Source organism: Chanodichthys erythropterus, chromosome 10 (assembly GCF_024489055.1).
Source record: "Chanodichthys erythropterus isolate Z2021 chromosome 10, ASM2448905v1, whole genome shotgun sequence".
Classification (NCBI taxonomy): Eukaryota; Metazoa; Chordata; class Actinopteri; order Cypriniformes; family Xenocyprididae; genus Chanodichthys; species Chanodichthys erythropterus.
The window spans coordinates 17,760,225-17,772,444 of record NC_090230.1 but is presented as its reverse complement, the minus strand read 5'-3'; the positions used below and the strand labels follow the sequence as shown (position 1 = coordinate 17,772,444).

Genomic DNA, 12,220 nt, shown 5'->3' with positions numbered 1-12,220 from the left:
GAGTGTAAATTATGTAAGTAATAATAATAATTATTATTATTAATAATATCATTATTGGTATTATTATTTACATATAAAATATAAAAATATATAAGGGATATATTGGGATCATTATGCAAATATGGGCATGGTACAGTTTTCAAAAAGCAAGCAAAATTCAAAACATGCTACAAATCTATTTTAAAATAACCCATTTTCATTGTAAAGAGCATAAAAGAGCAAACTCTGAATGACAACAGAAATGTTCTGCAGACTTAAATGGACTGACCAAACTGGACTCCATAGTGTTATTTGGACCCCACTGACTTTCACTGTTCGGGTGGAGAAAAAAAAAAAGTTAATGATAGATTTTTCATTTTTGTGTAAACCTTTTCTTTAAGATTGAAAATGCAAACAATTTTTTGAGATGATGCATTCAAATATCAAAAATGACACTATGCAATTTCGGATGCAGATGGGTGCTATGAGCCACTAAAACAAAAGCCGCTATAATATTGTTTATGGTAGTGAAGTGACATGATCCCAATGTGGTTTATCTTTATGGAATCAGTGGAATCAGGAAAAATAAACCATCCTGTTCATACTTGAACACATGACACTCTCAAAAGGACCTGGAGGTGGTCATTGAGAATGTTTTTGCCCAAGTGTCAACAGGAAAAGCTAGTTTCCCAGGATTCACAAACTGAAGCACAGTTGTTTCGTCATGTTGTAATCAGCCTGTGGCGCAACTCCTAAAGTTTGACTGTGAAGCTCAGGTGAGACGATGTGTAGCTGCTCGTTCCATCAGAATTGCGTAAGATGGGGAATATCTGGCTATTGCGAAGCATTAAGAAAGGAAACCGGTTTATTTTGTACCCCTGACCTAGCAGTTTGTATTTCAGCCTATCATCTTAATGCACAGTGGGCGTGGTTGTTAAGATGAGAACTTCAATAAGAATGTTAACAAGAGTAATTTACTATTTTCCTTTTTTTTTACCCAGTATTAAATTGTTCTTATTATGGAAGCTTGTTTTCACCTCAACATACAAAGAAAAATGTTATTTTAGTAGCATTTATATACTATTATAAAATGTATTAATATTTTGAATTAGCTTTTTTATTTTTATATTTTCAGTTTTCATTTTGTTTTAATAATTTTGATTAATATTATTTATTTTGAACTTCTATTTAGCTTTATTTTTATTTCAGATTCAACACGTTCATTTAGTTCACAAAACAAAAATTCTCTTTTTCATTTAAGCTTTTTAAGATTAATTTTTTTTAAATCAAATATTTATATTTTATTTTAATTTGCCTTTATTTCAATAACCAAAAATGATTTTTAATAGTTTTAGTTGACAATAGCAAAGCTTGTCTCAACTGTAGGATATAGAAATCACAATTTTGAGATTTTTTATTTTTAATTTGATGTGGAAACAGACTTTCATAACACAAAACACAAGAATAAAATAAATTACATAAAGGTTTTTTCTTAAATACCATTGTATTTTAGCTCAGGAACACAATGAATTTATACAGATCATTTCATTTACTTTTGGACTCATCTTAATAACTGCAGTAAATACTGTATGACAAATTATTGTTAATTTATTTCAGAATTAGAGAATCTGATGAAGACTTTCTTTATCCCACTCGAAGTGAGTCTTCGGTGAGTAAAGACTCTAACGAGCACTTTAACAACTCCAATATAACCACGATTTTACTTTTAACAATTCCATATAAAAGGTATATTTATCTTTTATACATGAAACCACAAACACAAATTAGCAGTACCGTTATGTATTTACATTTGTATAATTGACCACTTAATCATGTAGGACCACATAATCATGATAGTAATCGACAATATACAGTACACACTTTTAAAAAGTCATTATTCTTACATATGAAGACTGAAATGCATATGAAATCACTCAAATGCTTACATTAATATCTACAACATGTCTACATATGATCTACATATTACATACATCCATTTTAAGATAAAAAAAAAAAAAATGACAGGACTCCTTTTATACAGTACAGTAAACTTAGGAAGTAATCAACAGATTCACACTGATTTTACACCAGTACAGAGTACTAATGAAAGCTGTTGAGGATTCTGAAAAACGGTTGTCAAAAGCTGAATTAATGAGGTAAAGTGAAACTTTACAAGTGCATTGCTATTGAAGATGTGGCCTGGTGGGTAGTGCACATGCTCGGACATGTTGCAGGGAGGCGTCTATGTGGGTGACTATCAATAAAAGTTGCACAAGTGTAAGTGCATTGCTTTGTACTGTCATTAAATTCCCATTGAGTTCTGGTCTAACTTTTCGTCTCTGAGAGCAGTCTGCGGGAGAATTTCAGAGCAATGGCACATCAAGTTGCTAAAAATGGTCATCATGGAATCAAAAATGAGTCCGGCCCACCTTCAAGACTTCAGCATCTCCTGTGTGGAGACCTTGCTGTCCTCTGCTGTATTCTCTTTCAGGCTGCTGCTCGTCTCCCGACCTGAGCCGCGTTGAATGTTGGCCTTGGACGATCTCTGTCGCCTCGTCCCGATGCGAACACAGCACATCAAGTTCTTGATGGTGGTCCACATTTCCTCGTCTCTGTAGGAGTAGATGATCGGGTTTATGACGGAATTGAGGACGGCGAGGAGCAGCAGCCAGCGTTTGAATTTCAGGACCTCACATCTTTCACACTTGAGTCCATCCAGGAGAAGAACCACAAGTCCAGGGGTCCAACAGATCACAAACGCTCCTAAAAAGACATACATTTTTTTTTTTATATTTATATTTCAATCATGACATTTTAGCAAGTTATTGAATATGGCGACATTAATGTATTTCTTGATGGACTAGATCTGCTGCTGTGAACATGTAAGATATGCTGCTGCTGCATAAATAGACATACATAAATCCTGTAGCAGATCTAGGCAGGTGGAGCTGGGGAGGTGGAGGGTTTCAGAGGAACTCTAATCGTCTTTGTTTTTTGTTTTTGATGGTTGTTCATGAGTTGCTTGTTTGTCCTGAGCAGTTAAACTGTCCAAAATTCTTCGGAAAAAGTCCTGCAGATTCTTCATTTTTCCAGCATCTTATGCATATTTTAAATTTCCAAATTTTTCTTATTTTGTTTAAATAATCTTTTTTTTCTTTTAGTACTGCCCTTCGAAGCAACAGAAGACACTTAAATGTTTGCCAGAAGACAAATTAAGTACAATTTACCTCGATCTTCAAATTCAAAAGTTTTCATCTCTTAATGCATCTTGATGCGAATGTTTGAACTTAATAGTTGTGTTTGAGTCCCTCAATTGTCCTCAGTGTGAAAAGATGGATCTCAAAATCATACAGTCACTGCTGGAAATGGTTCAAATCTGCAAAAGATCTGGATTTTTTTGAGGAATATTGGGCAGTTTAACTGCTCAGGACAAACAAGCGACTCATGAACAACCATCACAAAACATAAAAAGAGTCATGGATCATCCAGGTGACCACACACAGTGTTAAGAGTCACAGGTTCATAAACTTTAGAATGGGGTCATATTTATAAATTCAGCTATATATATGAAATATTATAATAATTATAATTAGGCATAACATATATAACAGGTTGACAGTTTCATAGGTTAACCTTCTAGCCTTGTATTGCGAAACATCAAGGTGCTGATATTTTTTTAAGGAAATGAAAACAGTAAGTTTTCATAGGTTCCACAATTTCTCATAAAAAGTATAGCTTTGCTGCACCCCTAAGATGAACCGTTAACACATATTGCATCTTGCGCTGCTGTATAGACACTGCAGTGATTATAATCATTGTTTGTTTTAACCACACTTAGAGAATGCATTTCTGCCCCAACATGTTCAATAACTCTTTTTTTTTTTTTTTTTTTTTTGAGCCTCGATAGTGACTCACAGCAACAAACCTGCCTTTAGTCGCAGTTCCACTTAATTTTTTTCAGGTTAACATGAAATCCTGCCTGCACCACAAAACAAGCTTAGACAAACAGGATGAATCTCAGGTGGAGAACATGTAGCGGCACGTCTTTCAAGACCAGAAAACACTCATGCGGACTAAAATGAACAAAGAAGGTGGTTGTTTTCATATGAAAGAGCTTCGCATGAAACCTATCTCCTGTTTCAGAGAAAAATCATTTTCTAAATCAGTATTTTATCTTTTTTAATAGTAAAAGTAGTGAAGCATTCTTAAAACACACATATATACATACATGATATATTTTAAAAATATTTAATTTAGTTTCTTAAGTAAAGTACCTTGCTTTCCAGGGAAAATACTGATAAAAAATATATTATAAATACTTTTTATAAATACTTTAATTTTTAGTTTTTGTAAGGTTAAAAGTGTGATAAATGTGCTTATTTGGCTCCAGTAATGCTTACTAGAGAAGGACATCCAGAGGATATGACAAAACCTCATCAAATGGGGGTTCCTCTGTGGTTTCTAGTAAGTTCTCCATTTAAGGGAACACTCTTTCTCTTTAATCATATTAAACAGCATCTGGAGGAGGCCGGCACACCATGTTTGCTGCAGATGTGCAGTGTTATAAGCACTCTTTGCATATATGCATTTATTATATGGCATGTTTTTCAAGCATAACGAACAGTAGTGGTGAAAGGGCCGGGAACCGCAGGGCCACAGAATGTCAAAGGGGCCACAACTATTTTAAAAGAAGACTTTGAAAGTGTGTGAAGAACCCTATAATGGCAGCACTGCTACAGATGAAACAGCATTCAGGCATAAACAATTAAACATAAATATAATTTGTTCTAAAACAGCTAGTGAGATAAAGCACAGTTACATAACATTACAGAATATTATGGAGAGTTTCTAGCGCCAAAACACCAATCCTAAACAAAAACCTGCTCACCTCTTTAAATATTCACACTTTAGATGCATATGAAAACACTTATTTCCCTACTATAATAAATATGAAAGTCGTATGTGTGAATTTACAGTATTCACAAAACAGACTACTTCCGGCGAGATTCTGAAGTGGGCACTTTACTATCCCATGAGGCAATGGAAGAGGAGTTGTGAATGATACTGGTAGGTCACATGACAATGACAACATGAAGAATGTAGTACATGAAGATTACATTCATACTACACACAAACAGAATATTCCTTTTTAATGGGCGCAAAGTAATCACTTATTAAAAGAAGTAGCAAGTTTGCGATTTTGAATTGTAGTCTTTGAGTTTAGTTAAAACATATGGGGGAAGCTACGGAGCCCCTAAAGGGACATGGTGATGGAAAAAAATGAGATGGGAGGATATTTCAACCGTTTTGTTCACCTTAAAAATTCTGTCTTTTTTCGCAAAATGTTTGAGTTTTGCTGAGAAATTTTGCATGCAAAGTTTCTCGGGGAATGCAAAGTTTTTGCGAGCGAACACAACGTCTTTAGCGGAAGCATTGAAATATTTAAATATTACAAAAAATTCCATCACCATGTTCCTTCAAGGGCTCCGTAGGATACAGATTGAGCATACAAATTAAACGAGTATGTTGATTATTAAATCAATGTTTTAATCTCATAATTATGCTAAAATTAAGAATGCTAACAAAGGGATTACAAATGTATAGTGTGAAATCTCCTCTACATTTGAGTTTATTTGGTAACCAGCCACGATCGCATCAAGTCTTTCTTTCTTCCCCCCTCCCACTGTGAATCCTGTTCCTCATAACTGTACATTAAATATCAAATATTTTAGTTACAGAGTCACGTTGCTTCATGTTCCGTGTTTTTTTTTTCTGAAATTACCCTGTAATTCTTGTAATTTTGCTCTCTATACATACTGAAGAACAAAACATCTCAATCTGTCAACATTTGCACAGCATATAGCTATGTAGAAGTTAATATTTACACGAACAAAAGAGTGTTTCACTGGTGTGCTTTTTTTTCCCTTTTAAACAGAGAATTTCTCCCTTTTCAAAAGAGGAGTCTTGCAAACAGATTAATGTAACCTTTAACTCCAAAACATACCACAAAACAACAAAAGCAAGAATGTAGCATGCTTCTGAAAAACAGGCGTCTGCTTTTATCTGCAGTTTGTTCCAGAAAATAACTGATGAATACTGGGCTGTGAATCTTCACGTATGTTCATCATACAAAGTCTCCCAGACACATTTTCTATATCTTCAAAGCAAACTCGTCTGACCACAGTCAGGTTCTCACACATGTGAGCAATTGGTTTGAAAGTGAGACACGCATCTACTATGAGATTCACGTTCTTTCTCTTCAAGGCCACAGGCCACTTGCGCTGGTGGTTTGATTCAGATGCCAGGCAGTGTAAAGAGCGACCTTGTGCAAGATAATTATACAGGCCTGGAGGAAGCCTGTTGTGCAGGGAAGAGACGACTCCTCCACTCTGGCCCTATCTGCCACTTGAAGCAGTAAGAGATACTCCTAAAAACCTGTCTAAAATCAGCTTTGGTGTACATTGGTCTAACATAATTTCTGGAAAAAGACCAGCATTAACCAACTTTCTGTTTTGGTTGTGGTCTAGTTGGCGGTTTTCAACACAGTCTATAAACAGTAATTCTTACCAAATATGTTTGGGTCAATTACATAGTGCTATTTTTTTCCAGATCTATTAATATATTATTCAAAAAATACAAATGACTTGACTCTTATGAGAAGAGCGTGTTTTTAATTTTTCATTTAAAAATCATAATGATATTTTGGGGGTGGTAGGTGGGGAGGTGTCATAAATAATACATAAAAAGAAATCAAAGATTAAAGGGTTAGTTCACCCAAAAATGAAATTTCTGTCATTTATTACTCACCCTCATGTCGTTCCACACCTGTAAGACCTTCGTTCATCTTTGGAACACAAATTAAGATATTTTTGATGAAATCTGAGGGTTTTTGAATCACACATAGGCAGCAACGTCATTGCATCTTTTGATGTCCAGAATGGTCCTACCCTGTTGACATAGTAAACACAGTGCAGCGCTCCTGCGTCAGCATCACATGTATGCGTCGTGCTGCTCATGTTTACAGCGTCGGCCAATAATGAGCCGGCATTCAGATGTAAACACGGCAGCGCTGCACTGTGCTTACTGTGTCAACAGGGTAGGAGACTAACCGGGAAGAGAAGAGATTGTTGAATAAAGTTGTTATTTTTGTTTTGTTTTGTCGCTTTAACTTTAATGAGTGCGAGACATTACTGCCGTTGTCAGAGCGCAATCAGACCTCAATAACCGAGTGCTGAACGCAGTTGGACATAGTGGTGTATTAGAGGTAAAAAATGATATAAATACTGTTCGGTTTCTCGCTCAATCGTTCAATGTGTCGTCACAAGCCGCAGGGTTTAATTTGGATTTGTCTATGCAAGTTTTTTCGTCTCTTATTGATTGTGTTCCCATTCACTCGCATTATTTGACTGACAGACCGCAACAGTTGCAGTTAAAAATCATCATTTGTGTTCTACTGAAGAAACAAATTCACCTACATCTTGGATGCGCTGGGGGTAGGCAGGTAAACATCAAATTTTCATTTTTGGGTGAACTATCCCTTTAATACCTTTCTGGACCTCAAAATGTGCAATGCCGTTGCTGCCTATGTGTGGTTCAGAAACCCTTGGATTTGATGAAAAATATCTTAATTTGTGTTCCAAAGATGAATGAAGGTCTTATGGGTGTGGAACAACATTAGGGTGAGTAATTAAGAAATGTAAAATTCAATTTAAAAACCTTTTTTTAATTAATGTTTAAAATGTGTAAACTCACATTCAGGGTCTAAGGAAAATGTTATTAGTTTTTTCATGAACACAAAGAGCACATTTCTAAAAACTAGAATTCAAAAAAGTGTCTCTCTTTATCAAGTGCACTCTTATTTATCATTAGCCTGTGTGCAGACAAAACATCTGGTTGATTGTTTGAATGTGAAATTCATAATGAAAGGCAAAGAAAAACAAAAGGCAAAAGAAACCCAACCTTCGAACTTCTGATAGCAATCAGCTAATGCGAGGCTGGGAGGTTTCGTGTTTTGTGTCTCATTGTTAACACTTGCGTCTCATTGTACGTTAACTCTTCAGTTTCTCGTCTACATCTCCTCAATCAAGTTCTCCAACTCTCAAAAGCAAGATGTATATGTATACTAGATCTCTGCTCGTGGTTAACAGGATATGAGGTCACATCCTTCCAATCTAAATATTTGCCATGGCTGTAAATTCACAAAAAACATTTACCCACCCTATTCCACATCACCCAAACTTAGGGGGGCTATGAGTTTGTTGACCTTTCAGGCCTCTGTTGTGAGCTAAATTAACATATTCAGCAGTCTGGGAGTGTTTATCATGCTTACAGACTAAAGGCGTGGACTTTGGACAACTCATCAGAGCTGTGAAGGCTTGTGGGAAAACTATAAACCAACATTTACTGTAATTGCCATTGAACTTTGAGTGACTGAGTAGTGATGATACATTCTGATACATATTACATCTGGAATGCATGTGGTGAATGAACATGTTGCAATGAATCCACCTCCCATTTTGTCAGGCTGCTTGTATTAATGTAGTATTGTTATACTAATAGATAATTCCCCAATGAACATTCAGTTATTTCCTCAACATCACGTCATTCCAAACCAGAAGTTCAAAAATGAAACACAGAAACCAAACTTTTAATTTAGCTGGAAACTAAAACTTAAATTTAAAATTTTGGTAGTTGGGTAGTTCAACTCTTCATTCTCAGGGTGTAATAAAACCCGTTGTAGTAAAGTTCTTTGGCCACAAGTCGCTTCTGGATATTTCAGCTGAACAAATTTTATATTTTGCTTATCCTCGCTTTGTGCAAAAAAATGATGCTGTCAAAATGATGCTGTCATTGACACTGTCAAAATACAAAATATATATATATAATTATATATATATTTATATTTATATTTATATATATATATTTTTTTTTTTTTTTTTTTTTTTCTCCTGTAATTTGCACTGAAATTTCAGTGCATCAATACAAACTGGCATGAAGTTTGCTCTTCTGTGGAACATTAAAAAAATAAAATACTTTGATGAATGTTTCAACTGTTTTGACCATAAAATAAAAGTCACTGGGGTCCAAAACCACATTTGGACCCCACTGACAACAAAATAAATTCTCACTTTCGCCAGACCAAATCTAAAGGAACATCTCTAGAACTTGTCAATTTTTTTATTTTTAATTTTTTTTTACCAAAAAACTAAGGGTTTGGGTAATTAAATTAGGTTTTTGGGTTATTAAATCCAGTTGTAGTAAAGTTCTTTGGCAATGAGTCACCTCCCAATATTTCAGCACATTTTACAAATTGCTAGTCTAGCATAAGGTAAAATGTGTCCACATTGCTGACATGCTTACCTGTTGTAGCTTATCCAAGTTGTGTGCACAAAATGAGTCATCAGAGAATTAGTCAATGATTTTGGCCTTCCAAAACTATTGCGTCCAAAACCTCAATTTTTTTTTTTTTTTTTCCTGTTTTGGCTGAAATATCTTTGATTGCTGAAATTTTAGTGCATCAATACAAACCAGTGTGCAGAAAGATGCAAAAGAAGATATTTTGATGAATGTTATAAGAGTGAGAACAAAAAAAAGTCAATGAGGTCCAAAATTTGTGTTCCACAGAAGAAAGAAAGTCATACAGGTTTGGTACAACATAAGTAAATTATGCATAAATTATGCATAATTACATGCAACTAACCCTTAAGCAAACCCTAATCCAAACTCTATTGTTAGTACATGTATTTAATTATTATTACTCACTACCTAAATGTATAATTACACTGTAACAAGGACACCTTAAAATAAAGTGTAACCGAATTTTCATTTTTTGGATGAACTATCCCTTTGGCAAGACCAAATCTAAAGGAACATCTCAAGAACTTACCTAGTACAGTCATCACAGTTTTGATGAGTTTGATTGGCGTCCTCTTACGATTTATAGATCCAGAAGTGTGCGCCTTCAAGACTGCAGTCTTTTTCATCACATAGAGGTATATCCTCAAGTATATGCCCACCATAATGAGAAAGAGCACCAGGTTGGACATGGACCAGAAGATCAGGTAGCTCCGGCTAAAGATGGGAGCCAGTTTGGAGCACAAGTCCAGACTACAGACACAGTTCCAGCCCAAACTAGGCACGGCCCCCATGAATATCGATATACCCCACACAAGGGCAATCAACAGGGTCACTCGACGTTTGGTGAGGTTACTGTGGACCTTCCAGTTCATGATGGAGATGTAGCGCTCGAGTGCGATCACTAGGAGATTGGTCAGGGAAGCGGAAAGACTCGCATCCAGCAAACCCTGCCGAAAGAAGTAGGCTTGAACCGTTAGATCACGAGATATTTTCCCTGTATTGAACATGAGATACACGTAAGCGATCCCAGCGAGAAAGTCTGAGGCGGCGAGATTGGCGAGGAGATAGTAGAAGGGATAGTGAAACCTTCTGTTTGTCACCACCGCTGCAATGATCATGGCGTTGGCCACTAGGATGAAGCAACAGCAGATGGATCCAACACACTGAACCAGGATGAGCTGCGTTTTATCCCATTCATCTGAGGTTGTGTTGCTGTTATTGTAGAAAAAGTCCATGCGCTGGTCATGGTAGCAAACGTTATTCCTTGCCATCTTTATATCAAAACAACTATGACTGGAAGGAAAACAACAAATAAGTGCATTGTCTGGGAATATAATAACACTTCAATTATTTCAGTTTGTTTTTCATATGAGTCATTTATAGGAAACCCATAATTCAAAGATAAAGTGTCATTATGGCATGACAAAAATGTGATAAACAACATAAAATGCAACAAACACTCAAATATACACAACTGAATAATGACAGACTAACTTTTTCAATAAAATACAAATAAATGTGATTACGATGGCCTTTCCTGTGGAAGCTTGATGGAATAAAAATAAAAAAATCATCTCACAATTCTTCCCTGAGAATTTCAAGTTTACATCTCACAATTCTTACTTTTCTTGAATTGCGGGTTTTTATCTCACATTCTTAGTTTATATCTTACTTTTCTTCTCAGAAATGTGCGAGAAAAAAGTCTGAATTGTAAGTTATAAGGTCACAGTTGCCTTTTGTATTCTGTGGTAGAAATAATCTTCCAGATACCTTACCTATAAACTTAGGTAGCGTTTAAAGTATAACATTTAAGTTCATTTTCTTTACTGTAGTTTAGCTGTACTGTAGAATTTTTATGTTTTAAACATTTTTCTAGTTTATCTAAGATCATGTATTTAATCGCCATTTTAATAACATTTTGTTTGCACAAGTTTGTTTTAAATGGTCATGTAGTCTCTCAATTAGAATATGCTCGTGAAACAATGCTGTTTCAAATAGTTTTGCATGTTTCACCTCAAGACACTACCAAAACAAATCAAATCAATCAAAATTTCACGTGAAATCAATTTTAGTGGCATTATATCCTTAAAGCATGACCAATTGTAAGATACTCGTACAATAATGTGCAGTACTAGACTAGATAAAGCTCTCTTACCAGTGACAGACTCGTCAGGTTCTCAGTTCACTCTCCATTAGAAGTTCGAAGTATCTCTCAAATCCGCCGTGACTCCACAAACACTAGGCGACTCTCGGTGAAGTGTCTGCTGAAGTAACTTCAGTGAAGTTTGATCTTGAGAGTTTTAGGGAGGAGAGCGGGAGTCACAGACTGTCACTGAGGGCGTGGTCTGCGCACACTGGCTGAAACTATGCTGCTGCTGCTTTCAATTGTCCGTAAAAAGTAAATAAAACATTATGAAGTTTTCTGAAATTACGCGATCGTTTTCATTGTTAATGTCTGAAGAGGGAAAGTTTAATCGCTTTTAAAGTTCAAACGAAGTCAGAATGTCATCAGTAGTCTGTACATGACGCGTTTATGAGTGGGCTATTCTGTTTCAGCCTCTATTGCGTAATTGCGTAACGTTACGCAATTTTACTCAGGTGTGTGAGGTAAAAAGGAGTGTCTACAACACTTAACATATGCAAATTGGGAAAATGTCTTTCGGTGACACTGATAAAGACTTAATTTATTCTGAAACTTAATATTTTAATTGTTGAATTTAATATTTAAACACAATGACAATGGAGACCTTTTATAATGTATATGAACTTTTTAAAATACTATCTATTGATTATTTATAGTCAGCTACTAAATTTTTTTTTATTATTTTTGTGCCATTGTTCAGAATGTTGCACCTTTATGCTTGATTGCGAATGTAAAATCTTT

At 35.4% G+C, this 12,220-nt stretch overlaps 1 protein-coding gene across 1 annotated transcript; it reads right to left on the bottom strand.

The window, feature by feature from the left end:
• Positions 1-1,311: 1,311 nt before the first annotated feature.
• Positions 1,312-11,857, bottom strand: lpar3 (lysophosphatidic acid receptor 3). Its single transcript, XM_067398730.1, has 3 exons — positions 11,492-11,857; positions 9,866-10,629; positions 1,312-2,742 (listed from the first exon to the last, which is right to left on the bottom strand). The coding sequence occupies exons 2-3, from the start codon at positions 10,605-10,607 to the stop codon at positions 2,411-2,413; spliced, it is 1,074 nt and encodes a 357-aa protein (XP_067254831.1). The 5' UTR covers positions 10,608-10,629; positions 11,492-11,857; the 3' UTR covers positions 1,312-2,410.
• Positions 11,858-12,220: the final 363 nt, after the last annotated feature.

What these genes read in the sequence shown, in the direction of transcription:
- lpar3 (XM_067398730.1), bottom strand. Translation starts at nt 10,607, where the DNA reads ATGGCAAGGAATAACGTTTGCTACCATGACCAGCGCATGGACTTTTTC. An exon ending in AACTGTGATGACTGTACTAG is followed by an intron (nt 2,743 to 9,865) that starts GTAAGTTCTTGA and finishes ATGTCTTTTTAG; the next exon opens with GAGCGTTTGTGATCTGTTGG.